At 37.8% G+C, this 21,499-nt stretch overlaps 1 protein-coding gene across 50 annotated transcripts in view; it reads right to left on the reverse strand.

Moving 5' to 3' along the window:
* RBFOX2 (RNA binding fox-1 homolog 2) overlaps positions 1 to 21,499 on the reverse strand; it is a 265,092-nt gene that overhangs the window by 17,777 nt on the left and 225,816 nt on the right. For 38 of the 50 annotated variants that reach the window (XR_011433673.1, XR_011433671.1, XR_011433670.1 and 35 more), the window contains 6 exons: positions 19,558 to 19,611; positions 10,416 to 10,508; positions 7,582 to 7,642; positions 4,512 to 4,565; positions 4,299 to 4,391; positions 3,071 to 3,203 (listed from right to left, as the gene is read on the reverse strand). Coding sequence is in view for 46 of the 50 variants with exons in the window: in XM_070254230.1 (XP_070110331.1) it covers positions 3,071 to 3,203; positions 4,299 to 4,391; positions 4,512 to 4,565; positions 7,582 to 7,642; positions 10,416 to 10,508; positions 19,558 to 19,611 (488 nt within the window). In the remaining 4 variants the exon portion in view is untranslated. Of the gene's footprint in view, positions 1 to 3,070; positions 3,214 to 4,296; positions 4,392 to 4,511; positions 4,566 to 7,581; positions 7,643 to 10,415; positions 10,509 to 19,557; positions 19,612 to 21,499 lie in introns of all 50 variants that reach the window. The other 12 variants (XR_011433672.1, XM_070254228.1, XM_070254231.1 and 9 more) reach the window with 2 other exon arrangements.

The following is a 21,499-nucleotide window of genomic DNA, read 5'->3' on the forward strand; positions in this document are numbered from 1 at the left end:
AGATTTGGCTGATCACACAAGCATGCAAAGTATTATTATTCAGCATTTTAAGAACCAATGCAACACCTCAGAAAAACAAGTCAATCAATTCTGACCAAAGTAAACAGAGAAATGTAATTAAAAAAAAAACACAACCAAAAATACCCACAATGCATTGCTTTCACAAGCAGAGATAATGAGCTAAAGGTTAAGGTGATTGGTCCAAGGTCCAAGAATTCAAAGGTGCAGTGGGGATCCCAGATAGTAACAATGTAATCCAGAGCGGGAAGGAGTAACTGGAAGATTCTAAGGGTTCTTTTTTGACCATAAGAATACTAATGGAATTCTGAAAAATACAATTGATAACTGAAGTTCTAGGCATGACCTGTTTTAGTTGAAAGAATAAAACTGAGAAGGTAGCTGATTAAGAAGAGAAGGGTTTATTTTCCTGTTTAGAAAACAAATTTGTATCAAACAAAATACATGACTTTTTTTTTTTTAATCCTGAGCAACACTAAACTATTATAATTAAAAATATAGATTCCAAACCTTTGGAGGTATTTTGTGCATATAATTTCCCCAAAACATTACTTTGGGACCAAAAGACATGGAACAGCAGTAGAGATAAAAGATAAGACTTTCTTCTTCGTACTTGTTAAACCAAAATTTGGCTATTTTCAATTAGAAGATCTGTTTATTTATTCAGCTAAACAAACTGGATATTTTCACCACTACCTTCTCTGTTACAATAAACAAGCTAGCAAGTGAGGTCATCAAATCATATTTTTAACTTGGATATGAAATAACTTATTTCTTATCAGTTGCTGGAAAGTTTCTGAATTCTACTTCCAATGACACTTTGGTGTGTTTACACGACAGTATGGTCACACTTTGCAATGCCTCAAATATCATGTGCCTTTTATTACACAACAGGCAATTAAATTCATCTGTGATTTTCATTTAGCTAAGTTCTACCCACTTTTATTATCTCCAATTGCAGTTAAAGTCTGATATTAGAAAGTAATCTGCCTCTCAACTGCATTTTAGTAGATAAAGGAGACTTGTTCATAATGAGAAGGCTGATAAAACGCGAAGCACTGATGCCAAGTGCTGATTCATTAACTTTCAACAATTCAGTAAGGGGGTATAGGCAAAGATGGAAAAACATGTCTTCTGCAAAGAAGAGTGGTGGCATTAAAAGCACGAATAAATTTTATGCTGAGTTGCATCACTCATTGGGAATATTCACCTAAATTCTAGAGGAATTCCAATATTCCCTGTATCAAATGCCATAGTGAGGCTGGAACACAATGATTAATGATGAAATTAGTTCACTAAGCTGAAAAGCAACTTTAGGCCATTCCCCATAAAATACTGGACTTATTCCTTGCCATCTTCCATGTAAACAAGTGGTTTAGTTAATAAAAAAGAAAACATGGGAAATCAGTGTTCAATGTAATGCACAGACATTGATGTGATTAGACATGAAGATAGTGTCCTCGAGCAAATCTACACCTGACAGACTTGGTAGAGAACGGGCTCTCAGCTTCGGCCACATGCTGAAATGACCTACTCTGCACAGGAACGGATTCAACCACTGCCTAAAGAAACTTAGCAATATTACAGAATGAAGTCCCATGTCTCTGGTGAGCAGTATCTCTTTGCAAACATGACAGTAAACTCTCCTGGACTGAAATGGAAGATGCTTCAGGAACAATTTTCCTAGTGTGCACAACTTCCAAAAGGTTCGTTTGTATGTTTTCCTTGACTATTTCTTGAGGAAACAATATGCATCTTTAGTCACATCTTTGAAGAGAGATGTCAGAGGTTGAAGGTCAAAGGTCAAGTTGAGAGAAAAAAGGATAAAATTAAAAGTAAGTAATGGCAGAAGATGGAGATGATGGAATGCATGGGATTTAAACACCTATAAACTGCAAACAAAGGTTTAATTTCTAAAGCAGTTCCCTTCCAGCAGCTTTTGGAGCCTGCCTGTATCAATGTGCACACTTGTCTAATAAAAATGCTTTAATTCTGTGCAACGGAGGCCCCCTAACGGCCTGCCCGTTTGGTCTATCAATGCATGCTAACTTAGCACACCTCGAACCCAATTTTGCTGTCAGAAAAGGGCCTACAAAGCAGGCTCTTTCCCTTTATATTGGAACTAAGCAGCAGTGACCAGGCCCCGCCGCCACCATGTTTATTCCTCAGTAAGGATATGGGGAAAACCTGTCACAGGCCGAGAAAAGATGAAGAACACAAATGCCACATCTTTGAAGAAAGTCCTTGATACAACTAAAAGTCCACTCCTTATAAAAATATACATTTTTAGGCTGACAGTGAGAAACAACTGAAAACAAAACCTGCCATCTTCACTCCTTTCCCCTTATTCAACAACAAAGGATTTATTTGTTGCTACGGAATCATTCCACTGCATGAGACACCCTCCATACAAAAATCAAAGGGTGAAGGATGCTCAGCTCCATTAGTCATTTTACCATCATTCAGAAGCCAACTGTAGTTTAATTCTTCCTACTTCTCCCTTTCTGCCTTGATTCAATTGGACTTGGTTCATCTTTGAATTAAACTCTTTTAATCCGTTTCCTACAAAGAAAGCAAATCCATTGTGGGTAACTAGGTCTGCTGCTCACCACCCAGGCAGTGAAACCAAAAAGAGGGCACGTGTGATGGCCTCAGCCCCAACACAGGGTGGTGATCGGGGGTGAACACAGCAGACGCGGTCTGCTCTACAGTCTTGAGCTCCTATTTTGGTTCTCTGTAGTAGTGTTAATCCACATTCGTGCGATGCTGAGTGAACTCCATGCCAACACACTGCTAGTAAACACAAGACGGTTCTGGCTACTGTCTTAAGCCACTACTGTGAGGGCTTAAGGTGGCCAAAATGAAGATTTATCTAATGAATTGATATTTCATTACATTCTGATCATGGTATATTTTGGTTCTTGCCATCTTATCCATTAATTTGCAAATATTCATAGGATCTCTACTACGTGGCACGGCAATGTCCCAGAAGTTATAAGGGCCATGGTATTCTTGTTTTGTCCAATTGCTTATTTTGGAATCTAATGCTTACCCTGGGTAGGCAGGAATGGCTGCTGGAGGTACCGCTCGGACCGCGCCATACACCGTCCGCCCTCTGCCCCTCAGATGGGCTCCTCTGAAAGCGGCCGCCGTGGTGGCTGCAGCTGGGTACGGGAAGCCAGGAACTAAAGGGAGACCCAAAATATGACAGAAATGTCAACTTGCATTCAATAGCAGGTGTGCAGTCACAACGTGCTTTGAATCAATAACAGGAGAGATGAAAAGATATGCACCACATATTTTCTGAAAAAGAAACAGAGAGACCCACTACGCAAAAGCTAATGATTCCAGGCCTCAGTCATCACAAGTCTTGAGTAAGTTCTCTGCTCCTTCCCAATTTTGGAATTACAATGCAAGCTGGTGAGAAAGAGGTCAAGCAGCTCTGAGAACTACTGCCATGATAAGAGGAGAGACTAAATTTCTGCGGACAGTGTAAATTGACTGGTAGAAACTCTTTAACTGGCCAATTACTAATCTTGTTTCTAAACATTATTATGCGCATGTAATAACTATTCCTCATAAGAATACTCTCTTCTGTTTTTACATGGTGCCAAACCACAAGGCACACAATGGTCTTTAGACATTTTATCAGTCACCCTTACTCCTTTATCTAAAATATTTTAATCCAGAAATGTGAGGTAAGAGGGGAACCTCCTCTCTGTTGTAGCCTTGGAGCCTTTAAAGAGGCAGACACTTTCTAAGGGTCTATTTTAAGCGTGCTGTCCTCTGGAAAGCACGGAGAAACACTGATTCCATGTCCACCGAACTCTGTTTAATTATACCTCCTGTTGGAGCAAAATGGCTCAGGTCAAAATGACTCTAGAGAAGCCCCCAGAGCTGAGAAGAGTCGACACTGGAGGTGGTGTGGGGTGGCGCTCTGCTAGAGAGCCCAAGCCGACTTGCAGAGAACACAGAGAATATGCTCCACAAACACTTACTCCTTCTGTTTTCTTTGCTATTAAGTGCAGACTAAAGTGTTCTTTACAGGCCCTCCCTTCCTTCTACCTTTTCCAACAATTTAAGCTTTGTGGCAATCTTAGTGTTTGGTCAGAAGGATTCTAGCACAGGCTAAGCAGGACAGAGTGTTATGATAGTACTCATTCCTCTTGAGAATGCCTCCTTTTCAATTATGTATTATACTTGGGGCAAAAAAAAGACTAGCACATCCCTGTTTACTCACAACACTCAAAATCCACGCCAGGTCAACATAGGCTACTTACTGATTAGAGGAATGTAAGTGTTAATACCCCCTCTTCCTGATAGGGGCACCGCCGCATCATTGCCTAGGGACACATCTGCTTGAAAGCTGGATGCTGATTGCATTAAAAAAAAATTAAAAAATGCAAAAAGATTACAAAAGAATAGTAAGTTGAAAAGCAACAGATGTTGTTACAATTAAATAGCACAAATGCAAAAGTTAACTTAAATACTACCTGCATATAACTCGGGGCCATACACAGCTCCAACTACTGGGCTTAATTTCCAACCTGCAACGGAAGAGAGGACAGCGAGCACTTAAGACTCCATGAGGAGTACAGGGCAAAGGAGGGGTGTGCAAGTGGGCTTCAGACACTGCTGGGTTGATTTTTGCCTATTACCAACTTCTCTTTAGAATGCCAGTGGGGGGTTTATACGAGAAGGTGATGACGTTTCCAGACCTGATTATCTTTAAGCAGCACTAGCACAGTGAAAGGATGATGAGGGGTTGGGGTAGTGAGTAGGGATAAAGTGGGGAGAGAAAGCAACTGAGACGGAGGTAGGAAGAAGACGGAATGAGAGAAGGAAAAAGAAATACAAATAAATCCCAGGTTTGGTATAGTGTCTCTCATAGAACTGCGTAATGACCTATGCTTTGTTTAGAAAAAGGAAAGAAGGCAGAATGTATCTCGTCCTATGCCACACTGTGACACACTTTCTTATATGTCATCTTAACACTGTTTACTACTCTAGTTGTGTTATCAGGTACCCTCTGACTCAATTCAAATTTCACCTGGCTCTCTGAACTCCCTGTTCAATTGTACCATGCTGATGGGATTCTGGGTAAAGTGAAATCTCCTTTTATTGGGATTTACCATCAGGAGCTCACTGGAGTTAACCAAGTCAACAAGGAGAGACATGCAACAATAAAATTCAAGGCACATTCCCAACTTCAGCGCATGTCTTCTGAGATTTTAATTTGTAAGGAACATACTTAAATTAATCAGACTTTTTAGCTAAAGAATATTAGACTGCTGTTGAATATGAGCTTAAACACTGATAAATTTTAAGTATTTCCAAACAACATTAGGTTTGACGTCAATTTTATTTCTTCATTCTCTTTTTTATATTTATAGAACTTTATATTTGTAGGAATGGCAAGTGTTAAAAAAAGAAAAATGTACTACTGCCCACTGATAGCTAACAAGTAGAACTCCATATGAAAACTTTAATCAATGAATATTATTGAATTTTATACATAAATAAGTACACATGCCCTATTCTTCATCTGAAAGACTGGCTCTTCGGTTTATTTCTTTTATGTTATTTAGGGCTAACATTGTGCCACTGTCACTTGATAAATAAATGAATGGAAAGAAGAAAAGGTCAATTACCAGATTTAAATGGCTAAAAGCAAAGACATTATTCAAGAGAAAATCCATTCATTCTGAATCGTTCCAATCCCCCATTCATTATTTTATGGGTTTATAGACATGCTTCTTCATTATTCTACACAAAAAATTTGGCAGAACCTGGGTTCAAATCCTACTAGAGTTGTGAGAGTACCAATGTTCTGCGATGTCAGACAATCAAGCGATTCCAACCGACATGAACTAAAACGCCGACTGAGAATGCACTGAAGGCACTGAGCACACTCTTCTCGGAACCTTTAACACAGCAGCAGCAAGCTTCTAAAGTGTGGCTCCATTAGGCGTGTATTTGATTTAGAATAATATTTAAAAATGAGCTTTTCCTTTCCTACCAATGGCATTATTACCTAAGCAAGCACTCTCTTTAAGTGCATACGTTATAATAATGGTATGCTGTCAATAATACTCTGAATATGTTTAGTTTTCTACAATTTACAATGTATTTTCACAGATGTTTATGTCATTTGACCTTGACAAAACCTGAAGGGAAAGATAAGATAGGCACCACCTCTGGGCTTCATTTCCTAAATAATAAGCTAAAAGGGTTGGGTTTTGATGACTTCTAAAGGAACTTCTGGTGCTAAAATTCTATGACCGCCAATTCACAGAGATGAAAACAGAACCAGATAAGTTAGAAAATTGGCCCCAGTCACAGAGTGAAGAGAAGAGGCGCATGTAGAAGCAGAATTGCTGTCATCTGAGTTCCAGTCAGCGGCTCTCTCTGCCACACCGTTCTCTCTGCGTCTAAAGGAAATCTCACATACTTTGCCTCTCCTTCCTATTTTGATTACATTGGGTTTTTATCAAAATTGCAGAAACTTCTGTTTTTGTGATAGCAGTAAAAAGAAAATCAGAGGTAAAGAGGGAGGTGGTGGTATCAGATATACCCACTGACAAATGAGTAGGGAAAACACAAATTATGCTGCATTGCATCATCTGTTTGAAAAGCTAGGCTGCATGATTCATTGAAGACTTTGTGGGACACACTCAATACTCATAGACTTAGACTTGATTTAAGACATTACCAGCATATACCGTCATACTCTAGTAGTGGGTTCAAACTTTTACAAAGCAATAAACAGGGAGAAACTCCCCCTTTTATGCTAGATAAATCTTATGCAGAACTCTAAAATACACAACAGAGAATGAGGAGTTGCTCAGATCAAAAGCAGAGCTGGAGGCCTTAGCACCCAACCCATTTGGTTTCCTCTTTTTTCCCCTCAAGATGGCGCTGTGGAACAGTCTGCAAAACCACTGTTGTCCTAAGGATTAAAATCCTATTCCCTCTCATTTGGAGAACATGAATCTAGATTAAATTTGACAACTGATGTAAAAATTCACAGAAAACTTTCTTCTCAGTGGGAAACACTTTTAAAACTCACTATATAACGTAGTCATGGAATAGAAAATAGAAAATATACACACCACTCCCCATGGCTGTCACCCCTAGAGCAGAAGGACAGTAAGTGTCAAGAATTATTCCACTCATGCTCAGATGAGAAGGAATCAGCTATACAAGTGAGAGTGGGCGGGCATCCGGAGGCACCGTGGACAAGCCTGACATATGACAAAGAGCCGCAGCAGCTAAAAAGGACGGTGCCCTCGCAGGACCTCGCTTGGGTTAACAGGTAACCACATATGACGTGAACTTCCCTGAGACCATAAAACCTTAATAACTAAAAAACGGCTTCATTCTAAGAAAAAGGTAATTTGTAAAAATACAACAGTCTCCTAGGTAAAGAAAACACTTGAAGACAAATGAAACAAACTGTCTCAAAACTGAAATCAAGAGAGATTCTTTGATGTTTATGAAAAGTCCACATATTTACACAAGAAAAAAATGACATCCTTCTGAAGATGACTTGCAACCACTCACCATTTGCATATGGTGTGACCATCTTCTTATTGGTCATGACACGTGCTGTAGCATTATTCACCTAAAAATACAAAGTAGAAGGAAGGGGCAGTGAGGAAGTAGACCACATTAGGGAACACAGAATTGCTCATCCAATAACATAGTACTCAGTTTAAAATGTAAATTTCAGAGAGCACTGATTTAAATAATTAATATAGCAATATAAAATATTAATATACAGTACTTTAATTAAAGTGATTATTAAATGAGGTTAACAAGAGTAAATGGCAGTTTCTTGGTCTCCAAATGGAAAACTAGGTCTACTTTACTATCCAGAACTCCAAAAAAAATACATTTGCAAGTTTTTTGGAGATTTCTTAAACAGAGAAGTCTCTGCATTAAGGAAAATACGGAAAAAATTAAGTTGGAAACAACTCCGTTTGCACATGAACTTTAAAGTTCATTTATAAAACAGAGGCTTGCCACATTGGTCAGGAAGCAGATTTACAGGAAGATACGAAAATAAATCTACGGATTTCACCTGTTCTAATGTTCAGCATTTTTGATATGTTTGTATAGGTTTTCTGGTTTGAGGTTAGTGAACAAATACAGAAACTTAGATTCTCATTTTGATGGTCTTCCAGACCATTTTGAATTTTCTAGACTATGTGGTCTATTCATTTAAGAATAAAGTTTTCAGAAGGCCTTTAAATTAGGCACTTAATTGAAAAAATAAAGCTTGTGTTTTTTTCTTTTATGGTACTCCCTACCCTCATTACAGAACTGCATAATTTAACGCACTCTCGGTGCTAAGGTAAGCCGTGTTACAAAGATGGTGATGAAGAAAAGACGAACGGAGCGTAGAAGCCAGAATACTGAAGCCCAGCGTCAGAATCAGCCTCGAAGCTCTTGCAAGGAGGGTAAAGCCTCACCACAGAACTTGATTATATACTGCATTGTGAGGGCATAAAAAAGGCCAGTTTTTAAAAGAATTATAAAACACACAAAATATAAATATGTCTTATTTTGCCTCTGGGGATTTACATTACGTTAGATTTGTATAGTGATAAATTTGTGTTAGGAAAAGACCAATTTTGGGTAGAATTGGAATTAAAAAACGTCTTAATGTGTCTTGTAGAATTTGTATAGAGATAATCTTCCCATGTGAGGAAAAGAGCTTGAAACTACATTTACTCTAGTTTGACCCACCAAATCATATAAACATTTCACATTTAAAAAAAAGAATGGGATACAACAATGATGAGACTGAGAGCATGCAGTTAAAAAACACACACACACACAAATAAAAGAAAGAAAAAAACAATCACTTTTGGAAAGGGAGAAAGTGAGGAGCGAGGCTCTCACAGAGGAGGGTTAGAATGGGGCAGGAGCTCACAGAAGCGGCGAGAGCAGGGCGCACCCAAGCACTTAAAGGGAGATGGCCAGAACCAACCAACCACCAGTCAGCAAGGGACCAACAGCAGCAGGGAACAGAGAGAAGGGGTGGCGAAGGCAGAGGAAGAGAACTGGGCAAAGAGAACAAAAAGGCAGGGCAAAGCAAAGAGGACAGCAGGAAGGGTGTCACGGGCAGGAAGGAGAGCTGTCAAGGGCAAAGAAAGAACAGTCACAGCTACAAACAGTTTGGGAAAGAGGAAAGGAGGAAAGGCAGTAGGGGCAGGAAGTGCATTAATAAAACCAGCCAAACTGGAGTTCAGTAACTCTGAGTAAGATGTGCAAGGGGGAAAATCACCATGACGTCAGTAATCAAACAGCTCAGACTGCTACAAAACAATGTGTACATCCAAAGTCCAGGCGGCATTACTCAACAGCATTGAAAATAAAAGGGGGAAGGAAGAGGGAGAGGAACGACAAGTCAAATCACATTTTGTAGTGTTAATGTGAGATGGCAGATGGACTTTTTCTTTCTTATTTGTTTTGTAATTACATTTTAAAAAGCTTCTTCTCTAGTGCTTTTGTTTCACTTACCGCCAACGGGCACCATCGCCAGCATTGTGTATAGTTACCATGGAAAGAGTGAGTCAAGTGAAGGGCCCTAAATGCTAAACCATTGGAAAGGGAGGGGGGAAAAAAAGCAAAATATGCAGACATCTTACTCAAAATGGTGGCTTGTATATTTCATACTTTTAAAAACCAGGAAAGGGGAAAGGGGCCAGTTAACCTTCACTGCGTTATAAAAAAGGGCTGGTGAACACCAGATGGCTGACTCAATCAAAATAATAGTACGTTTGCCAGGCAGCCATCAAACCCTCTGTTCGAGGATTTTCTCCATTAACTGTTGAAATTCTTGATATTAAATATATTTAAAGATCATATGAGTTTTGGATTCTTTCCTCCCTCCCCAGAATCTTCTTTTTTTTGCTTATCACATGCACATGGAGGCGAACTGGCCTCTCAAGAGAGCGGGTATTGGCTGGCCCCTTGATTCATTACAGGACACAATGTTATAAATTGGAGAGTTTTTAGACATCTTTTTAGTTAGTTTTATTTTGGTCTGATCACAGGAATTCAGAGTCTCGCAAACTGAAGCAAAGGAAAAAAATCAAGAGAGCAGAAGGATGAACATTTTGGAGGAAAAAGTAAATGAAAAACAAATACACATACACACAAGTAAATCAAAATTATAAGCCCCAAACAACCAAAACATACGAGAGGAGGATAGGAGTGCTACTTTTATACATTTTAGTGCAAGAAGGTGAAGGACACAACGGTACAAACACATACACGTGTGCACACACATGAACAAGACAGGGTTCCAAATGTGAAATAAGTGAGGCAATACACAAAAAAGAGAAATAAAAATATAAACCAGAAATTGAATTATTGAAGACATGCACCTCGATTTTACGGCCCTCTACCACGGTGCCGTGTAATTTCTCCCTGGCCCTGTCTGCATCAGCACTATTCTCGAAAGTTACGAACCCGAATCCCTGCATGCAGCGGGAGAAGGGGAGAACATGCACATCGTTACATCGAAATACTGATCTCTTGGTAAACAGAGAAAAATATCACAGTGTGAAACCGACATCAGCAACAACTCAGCAATACTCTCCCAAAGGCACATTTTTGGTCCATGCATATTTTGTAAAGGGAAATTAAACCCAATAAAAGAATAAAGAACTGTAGTAGGAGTAGTAGTAATAATAATAATAATAATAATAATAATAATAATGTAATTAATAACAATAATAAAACATAAAGCATGTGAGGCCAGACCAAAATTAAGGTACAGAGTTACTCGGGTCAAACTATTCAACCAGGAATCTGAACACTTTTTTTTACATCCTACCTTTCTCTCTCAGTTCACGCTGTTAATATACACATCCCTTTATACAATACTAAGAAATACTTAATTAAATCTATTATTCTCCAGCAACTTCTACATGAAACCTGATATTTAGGTGCGATCATTGTACAACGAGACTTTTTGGGAGGTCTAATCAGTTTGGCTCCACTCTGCCTGCTGCTTCTATCTCCATCAACTCCTTGGGGAACAGGATACTCCGAGACACAGTCTCGATACGTAATTCTGTAGGTACTGGGGCTGGAAGAGGAGAGCACTCATGTTCGTCTAAGCAAACGAAAACATCAGTAAGCAGTGGTGAGTCAATTACGACTTTTTCCAATGCCAATTTTAAATGACCAGACTGGCACTTAACAGTAAAAATATGTTCAGCTGAATTTCAGAAAACCGCTTTTCAAAATTTGCCTAAATTATACATTTGTTGAAGCCTACATCTGCTTCTTAATGTATTAATAATTTTCCATATGGAGAGAAAAGGAACAGTCAAAGGCAACGGGGATGAGCTCTGCGTTAGTGACATCAGTTGCATACTATTCAACAGGAGAAGAATACAATAAAACAGCAATACAGCTGCTACTATGAGTTAGGACTAATTTATTTGTGCATTGTAGATGCTGCAAAAAAACGATAGAGCTTTAATTCATTAAGTAGACAAACCAGGAGACCAGGGAGTAACGCACTTTACCTTTTATTCACATTATATCTGAAAAGACTGTCCGGGTCATATTCATACTACCAATTTCAACACCAGCAGGATTTACTATACACTTATATGACTATTTCATAAAGCATTATATCAGTTTCATTCTACGTGCTTTGTTCTTATCTTTCCACTCTGCAACTACAAAATTTTCTCAAGCTACTTAAATCTTAGTGGTAAATTCTTAGATTTTCTGGGAAAGTCCTCATTTCTCAATGGCTTCACTGTCTCTCTAGCCTTCTTTGACTACTCCATTGTAGGATAACCTGGAACCCTTTATTTTTACTGAAGCTCCGCTTTGCTGCTTAATGCCATGAGTAGTCCTACATATACGAACCGTGCTCTTAACTGAGATGGTAAACAGTGTGCATTGCTCACTAAGATTTTATAAACGCAGCTCCATTGTTTTTGAAGGACCTGATTACTCAGCATTCTAAGTGATTATATGGTTGGGTGGTGCCCCATGGAGGATTCCAACAGATTGTCTCTACCTTCAGTTTGGATATCACCACAAATACTCTAGATGCTATGCTGACAGTGCAATGCTAAGGTGACAGAAACTTAAATATATGTTGCTTGGAAATGGAATACTATGGGTAACTTTAGTTAATAGTTTCCTTAAAAATGTAAATGTGTTGAAAACATCAATGGGAACACATTCTTGGAAACAAATTTTGATATAGACATGTTATAGCCACTTTGACAATTCAAGGTATACAAGGGTAAATTACTAATTAATTACACCATTTGCCACCTTCACTAGCATCTGCTGAAGAGAGGAAGTCAGTTTCTCCAACCCTGGAGAATCCATTGGGGAAAGTTAAACCTCTTAAGAAAAGTCACAGACAGTGTTGAGTTTTTGCGTCATATTTTAGAAGTATTATAAGCTGTATTCCAACTGATTCTCACAGGCTCATACATTTTATGCCTTGGGTTAAATTAATAAATTATAAATTAGTAATTGGATAACATTCTATATGGAGACTAATACTTAGATTTTTAATTTTAGCATTATGACTATCAATATCTACACACCCACATACATACATACTTGTTTAAATACAATCATGAGGTAGAAAGGATAAATTTGTTAACATCATTTTGAAGGTAAAGAAACTGAGTCAAACTGAGGTTAAGTACCCAAGTATCAACAAGGCCCAAAGCATCAACAAAGTCTTCTTCCTTCCATGTAGCTTCTTCCTACAGCTAACAGTGAGAAAGTCAGAAATTAAGCTTTGAAATCTAAGTTCAGCATTCTGTTTACTAAACTACATTAGTCCTAAAATCCTTCTAATTTTCCTTTTCAAACCGAATTGCTAAATGTGTTCTATGACTTTCCTTTCTGGAATGTATTGATAGAACATCTGTGACACAATAATTGCATCCAGAAGAACACAGGCCGGTATCATAAGTGTTGACATTTTATAGTCAGCAAGAGACCAAGTCTAACATTAAGGTCTGCTTGTGCAAGGTTTTCTCAATAATGACTTTAATATTCTGGAACAAAATTTCACTTTCAAATGCTTTACAATTGTTTTATAAAGAAAAGTGCTGGGGCCGGCCCCGCGGCTGAGTGGTTAAGTTTGTGCACTCTGCTTCGGCGGCCCGGGCTTTCACTGGTTTGGATCCCGGGCGCAGACATGGCACCTGTCATCAGGCCACGTTGAGGCAGTGTCCCACATAGCACAACCAGAAGGACCTACAACTAGAATATACAACTATGTACTGGGGGGCTTTGGGGTAAAGAAGAAAAAGAAAAAGAAGAAGGAAAAAAAAAAAAGATGACTGGCAACAGATGTTAGCTCAGGTGCCAATCTTAAAAAAAAAAAAAAGCTTATACTCCAAAGGAAATGCTAATCAAGATACCAAAGATATAAAAATAAAGCAATCTTTACAAGCATCTTTACCTAGGGCAGGAGGAAGAAGGCCTTGTTGATACTTTGAGACTTCCTGATGTGAAACATAGGGGTAAGAGGATTTCTTTCTTTCCTTTGAAGATAAACAGACCTTGTGGGCAGGCAGAATAACGGCCCCCAAAGTTGTCCACGTCCTCATCCCTGGAGCCTGTGAATATGTCACCTTATGTGGCAAAACGGATCTTGCAGATGTGATTAAATCAACGATCTTGAGACAGGGAGATTATCCTGGATTATCCAGGTGAGCCCAATGTAATCACAACGTGCTTATACGTGAAAGAGGGAAACAGGGGTGTCAGAACCAGAGCACAGCAGCCTGAGAAAGACCGGACTGGCCACTGTTGGCTTTGAAGATGAAAGGGGGCTATAGGTCAAGGCAAGTGAGCTGCTTCCAGAGGCTGGAAAAGGCGACAAAATGGATTATGCTTTAGAGCCACCTGAAGGAATGCAGCCCTCCAACACTTTGACGGTAGCCTAGTGAGACCCATTTTGGACTTCTGACATCCAAAACTGTAAGATAATAATGTGTGTGGTATTAAGCCACCAAATTTGAAGGTGATTTGTTCATAAACAAGAGGAAATTAATATATACCTCTCAGAATTAGTCTGTGACTAGGAAGGTGAGAAGTGTAACCAGCATTTTTAGAGTATTCTTCTTAAATACTACTCTCTTCTGTTGAAACTTTAAACAGGTGATTTTCCATCAGCTCAACTTCACGAGTGCTTATCTACCACATTTACAATTTGGTTCCAAGAATATTGACTCAAAGCTTGAAAAAAAATTTTTATGTACTGTTTCTTCAATAAAATTTAGCGTTTTTGAAAATGTGCCAGGAATTGAGCTAAGGATATTCACAGATTATGCAGGTTTATAAAGTTACTAAGAAGAAAATATGTCTACACGAAATTATGTTTTAATGTTCCTTCATTCTTACAAATCTAATTCACATGAAGTTTAGTCATTTGGATCTCTTGCTTTGAAAAATAAATTAATAAAATTATGTCTAAACCTAACACATTTTCCTTCGAAGAGCTTCAAAATGACCATACAATGTATCAAACAGGGAAACAGCTACAAAGTCAAACTGAGATTTAATCTCAAACTCGCAACAAGAGTAAATATTTCAAGTATGTAAGAAGATAAAAAACTGATAAACAAAAGGTAAACTTTTATTTTTAATTAAAAAAAATGATACTGACATGTTTGCCTACAAGCAGTGCCTGAGAGAAAAATAACAGGAGCCATACGAATGATTTAAACTTTTCTACTAGCCACAGTAAAAAAGTAAAACCAGGTGAAATTAATTTCAATAATCTATTTTACTTAACCCAATACTCACAACATATTATCATTTCAACATGGCGTCAATACAAAAACATTATTAGTGAGATGTCTAACCTTCCTTTTTTGTGCTAAGTCTCCGAACTCAGCGTGCATTTCAAACGTAAAGCACATCTCACTTGAGACTCGCCACATTTCAAGTGCCCACATGGCCGCTGTACTGACAGCGTAGCTCTGTGTGCTTTACGCGCTCCTCTAAGTTTCTCAGCTTCCCAGGTCCTTCTACGCTAATTCAAAGACACCAGTGTTAGAGTAGTGATTTACCAGCTATCTCAGCTGCTGTCTTTTGGAAATCGAGGAATGCTGTGTTCATCATCACAATTGTGGTGAAAACGTCTACTGCATGTGACAAAAATTTTATCACCTGCCTTGACATCCATTTATCATCAAGGGCATATGGGAGCCGAATAACTGTCACCTTTTTAGTCTGGCCTCAGACTGCAATAAATAACAAGCAATAGGATAAGCATTGTAAAAATATTTTTTAATTTGTATAATCTTTGAATTTTTCCATCTCAGAAGAATGAGAAAGAAAATTTACCATGTAACTTTTAAGGGAGAAATCAAAAGCAGACGGTTCTCCTGGGTATGGCCAGAACACAGAAATTAAAAAATAAATAAAAGAAAAATAAAACTAAAACCCATAAAATGGTAACAAAAGAAAATAAACTAAGCCCTTTGGAAATACATGCACTGTTAATTCCATTTTAAGTATAATGAAAAAACATTTCACCTCAGCATTACCTATCAAATTTTACTGAAATCAGAGGCCTACTTAGTGCAATTTCAAAGACAGTCTTTTGACCATATTTGAAAGACATAAATAATTTCCCTTTGTGTGAACTCAAAAGCCAGGGAAACAGGCCAGAAATGACATTACTTGTGTCTGAGGAACGGGGATAGAGGTTTTATCTTCCCTAACTCCAGCCCAAACTTAAGCCTGACCTGAACCCAGATCCTCATCATTCCAGAAATCCACCGGAGAGAAGTGCTGGAACACTGACTGAAACCCTGCTGGACATCTCACTACTGTGCGGTCTCTGTTCTGCAGCCCTTTAACGGACTTAATAACCGGCACCCTCTGAAGAGGCGAGGAGCTTCTATACCCTCCGTGTCTCTAATTCAAGCCCCTTCAAGAGACAACTATAGCAAAAGTGTGTTGAGAAAACTTGCTGGAAGATATAAATGTCAGAATCTGTGCATTTCTGTATTTCATAAGGTTGATAATTATGACAAACAAATCGCTATGGACTGGGTGACAGTGAGCAGGATGGTGGAAAGTCTGAATTTCAATAATGGAATACACTTTGGAAAAGCAACAAGTCCTCAGTCACTAAAAGTGTGAAGGCCAGGTTGAGAGCACTGGGGGCTGAAGTAGGTGGCCAGTATCTAGACTTCTGTTTAAGAGTCTATGTGAGAAAAAAGACTGGAAGGAAATACATGAGAATATTAGTGAATATTCTCTTTAATGAACTATGTACACTCTTTTTTTCTTTCTACTTCTCATTAAACACGTTTTCCTTTAACAATGGTTTTTAAAAGGGTGCTTTATAAAAGTTGCCACTCAAAATATCTGTAAGGAGAGTGACAATATAACTTATTGTTCAAATTGGACACTTTGAGGAAGGAAGGAGACATTATTAATAATTATGCTAAGACAATAGGTATACACTGGGAACATCGTGGATAAACCAGAACATACGGCCACTCTACCTAAATATTATCTTCCTACTGTTTGTATTAATACTTTGTCATGACTGGTAAAATCTGGAGAATCAATAAAGCTATACATATCCGTATAATAATTTTCTAGATTCTATTTGAATACATTAGTTAATTTTTTGGCAGGGGTGCCATTTTTCATCACGCATCCTAAGTGAACATTTTCAAAAGGATAGTCTAATTTTGTTTCAGTTAATCACAGAAAATTAGATACAGCTGGCTATGTTTTTACAAAGGAGTAGGGGAGTAAAAGAAGATTTTAAAATATGTTTGCATGCATGTAAATGATATTCATTCTGTAATCTAGGTAAACCAAATCCAGAGTATAAAAATCAAAGAAGAAAAAAATGAAAGAGGTCAACAACAAAAAACCAGTTACTTCTGGGAGCACTGAAATTCTACTCTTCAGGCAAGCTAAAAAGGTAGAATATTGTCAGGCAGAGAGCCTAACAGTGTTCACTTATGTTGTTACGTGGCTATCTCTGAAAACCCTGGACTGAAAGTCTCATTATAAAAAATAAGACCAGGTAAAGAGTTGCTTTTTGTTTTGGAGTCATTTGGTTAAATACCTTATTACATGTAAGAATTATTTTGTGACCAGTTTTTCCATTACTGCTTCAAAAAACAATTCAATAAAGCTGATTTCTGTACAGAAAACCATTCTGTTAAAAGACTGAGCAACTCTTAACTAAACAATAGGACCACATAAGTCTCCTTTTCTCTGGTTTCTCTCAAGATGTTTTAATTTTATAGTCAACCCTAAGCATATAAGAAATGAGAAACTAAACTTAATTTACAAAAAGACAAGTCCTCAATTTATCTTAGGCAGATCCCAGAAGCAGCATCTAGGTTTTAGACTCCAAAATAAATCTCTATCCACGAGCCTTAGAACAGTCGCGGGGGGACCATTCGCGGGGGGACCATTCCAGCACAGAATCTTAGGGAACAGTTAAGAAGGGCAAAAGATGAAGGCAGATTCTCTATCAGTCCTTGGCAATCCCCAATTCTGTGCTTTGTTTTAAAAACATTGACCAATTAGTTCATAGTCTGTCTACCCTTTAGCAGCGCAAAGAAAAAGGGGGCAGTGAGGACACAGCATCCAGCTGAGAGAAGCAGCATATGCTTCTAGATTCTCCAAAGAGAAAAGGAAGCTTGTGTCATTTTAAAATGAAAATTACAGGGGAGAAGCAATTGAATTGGGTAAATTTAAAAAGTTTTAGTAGTAGGCAAATCCTTGAAGTCAATGAAAGAAGCCTTACGAAAGATCAATTTCCTTTGCTTCACAAGAATTCAATCAAATTATTTTCTTGGTAAGGAGCAAGTCCTCAATGCCTGATGGAATTATATTGGGCTTCCAGTTAGAGTCTAGATAAGAATATTTTAAGTGCATACACTTAAAACCAAAAACATTTAAACTACTACTTTAGATAAACAGTCAATAATCTTCACATATTTGTTTTACATTCATGTGCTTCTCTAAACCATTGTTATTTTCCACCTTGTATGCAAAAAGGTAACAAAAAATAAACGCAAACTATAAAAAAAGGAATAGAAATCCATGTGAGGAAATTACAAGCACAAACAGCTTTACTGGTTACAGTTTGAACAGATTTCACTTTAAAAATACTTACCAAGTTCAGTGCTGGAGAAAGCTCTGTATAGGCATATTAATCTTTTTTGTTTTAACCGAACACTGGAAGCTTAGAGTACAATTACCTCTTTAATAATTAACAAATAATGATTACAGTCAGAATTAAACACTGTTAGTGTTGATGCGTTGTATAAAGGAAGGGGCTAATAATCAGAGCATTAGAACAGTACACACATTCCTGTCAGTACAGACAGGGCAGGACGCATACATAACTCTGGAGATATATGCTCTTCCTTCCCATCGTATGGTCAATTTGGAGCAGGGAATTGAAGAGAGGTAAATAGTAACTCATTTATTTGCTTTATTTAGCTTTTCTCAAATTACATTCTTAGAGATTTAATCATAGCCGAGGGCTATTTCCAAAGTTCAATAGAGACGACCAAATGAAAATTAATTCAAAAATTGGTCTAACCTAAAAATGCAAGTGGAACTGAACACGGCAAGGTAAATATTTACAAGCTGGGCCCCAGCTGATTGTGTCTGTGGGGAGTATTTCATTTGCTGAGGAGAAAGAAAACTTTCAAACGAAACTTCCCGAAATTCAACTCAAGTATTTTTTCACAACACCATTTGAACACTTTACCATTCCCTCATTTCCTAAAAACACTGCAGCTTATTTTAGTGCATACATATTCTAAATCATATAGATTGGGAATTTAAACTAGTAAATTACTAGGGGAAAATAAGTCTTAATTAAAATTTTCAGTCCTTACACAGAACACATTCAGAAGTGAACACATCTATCAAATAGTACGCTGTTACTACTTTCATTCTTATGCAAAAACCATCTCACTGTACGTGTAATTGAAGTGACTTGACATCCTGAAGCCTGCCTCTCCAGGGGTAACTTGAAGGAGGACATCGGCTCACAGGGAAGTCCTGAGTCGCCACTCCCTGTATTTAAGCCTTGTCAAAACTTCATCGAAAGAGAGCAAGTCAACTGAACGCCTGAAACATTACATTTGTTCTAAGTATGTCATTCTGAAGTTCGATTTTTAAAAGCTGAATTGTTCTGACAGAATTCAGAACAGAATTCCACTTTTTCCAGTGTTCTCTCTCTTCCTTTAAAATAAGCAGCTTAGGCCAACTCTAAGTCTGATGACGGCCGGCATCTCCCACTTCCTATCTTCCTCCCCGCCACACTCTCCCTTCAAACTTTCCAATTCAAGCGTCAGGATAAAGTGTGGCCCTGTGCTAGCTTATTTTTAGAGATAATTTAATCCAAGCGAGATAGTTGGGATATTTTCCACAGGCTTGAAAAACAGCTTAATTTCTCTGATTACTGACTATTTAAAATAAAACAAAAAAGAAACCAAGCACACTTAATACTGAAATGGAGCTTACCTTAGAGCCGCGTTCATTAAAGATTATTTCTACATCTAGGATTTTGCCAAACTGCTGCAGAGACAAAAATAAAAAGTTATTTATGGTCAGCTTTTCATGCACACACTTTACTTTCTTCTGAAAAAGGAATAGGCTTTTCTTTTTTCCTTTAAACTATTTATTTAACCTCTATGTTTCTACTTGTCCATAGGTCCCAATATCAGTTTCTGATTTTTCCTTGTCACTGAGCCAATAATCTCCCCTTTTTCACTTCACGCACTCATGCACCATCCACCTCTATCTAGTAGAAGCTGTTTGCAGAAGATATTCAGTGCTACCCTATTACATGCTTCTTCACACGGACAGGAACTGTGGATTTTCCTAACTACATCTCTGATTGTTAAAATGTCTTAGTTTTAATAAGTAAATCCTAAGTAGAAAGATATACTATTGAAGGCTGTCTTTCTTTCCCTTTCTTTTTTTTATTTATACAAGTAAATCATGTTCACTCTAAAAATTAGAAAACATAGATAAACAAAAGGGAAAACAGAAAACGAAGATCATCTGCAGCCTCACCGTCTGGAACATTTGGGACACAGCCCCCCGGCTCTTCCTAACAGACATCGCTAACAAGAGACATCTGACACACTACACACACTGCTTTTTAAAACTTTTTTTAACTTAATATACTACAGACAACTTTCCAAGTCAATAAACATATATCTGTGTTATCATTTCTATAGGCTACGTGCTATTTTCCATCATACTAAACATTCATAGACATTATGGATGATTCCATTTATTTGCCATTTTAATATTTCTGCAATGAACATCATCGAAAATATTTTAAATACTAACTTTGTTTTGTAATTAAATATTTTAACATTTGGACAATCAAACAAAGCTAAAAACTCAAAGCCTAAATAACTCTATTCTTAGGTAGCTCAACAGAGGGCTAGGGAGGGGCAAACATAAAACGCAGTAACTATGTGGAGGAGAGCCATATGTAAGGAGACAAAACCACCTGTCTTCCTTAACAGGTGATGAACTGAGTTGACAGGGACATGCAGTAAACCTCCAGATAACTCCTTGGCTCACTTCCCTCTGAGTACTGGACGGATATACCCAATTATCTGCTTCACTTGGATTTCAAACCAGACTTTGGGAAATGGAAAAAACTAAACAGTGAAAAGAGCAAAAGGGAAATCATGCTTTCTCATTGGGTTGAATCATTACTATCTTTATAAAAAAAATGTATTAAGAACCTACATTTTCTAGAGTAAGACTTTTGTATTTAATAGAAAGTTAGAAAAATCAAGGAAAGAAAATGTCTCATTTTAGGTAGGAGGGCATTTAATTTTATTTCTATGCCTATCCAAAAAACTAAGATTTGTATGGTGTCTATTTTAGAGTTTGTTGGTTTTTTTTTTTTTTTACATTTTCTAATGTATCCTTAAAACATCCTTCTAGAGTAAAGACTGCCTTCCTTTAATGGTTAAGGAAAATGAGGCTGAAAAAGAAGTTACCTGTCAAGATTACAGAGCTAATAAAAAAAATGGAGCATGAAATCCCCTATTCTTTACCATTGTCCTTCTGAGTAACAGGCACTAACGACGAAGAAGAGCAACTACGTATTCCTTGCAAGGAAATTTTTTTTTTGCACTTTTTGCCTTATGGGAAGGGCATAATACATTTCAAGAAATCACTGACAACTGGCCGAGGCAGGTCTTCCATAGACACTATTTTTCTGACTCAAGAGAAAATGCACTTCTGACAGATGAGAATGGACTCCATTTTCACAGATATCTAGTGATTAAGATTCCATGTTCCCTCTGGTAATTCAGGAGGGAACCTAATAGCTCACAGTGCCGGGAGGGGTCTGCTTAAACGTAACCTAAATTCTTTATGCTGCCCTTTATATTTTCCATGGCTCTCTTTTCTGTAGAGATGAAGAACAGTTGGC

The sequence above is a fragment of the Equus caballus genome, chromosome 28 (genome assembly GCF_041296265.1).
Source record: "Equus caballus isolate H_3958 breed thoroughbred chromosome 28, TB-T2T, whole genome shotgun sequence".
NCBI classification, from domain to species: Eukaryota; Metazoa; Chordata; class Mammalia; order Perissodactyla; family Equidae; genus Equus; species Equus caballus.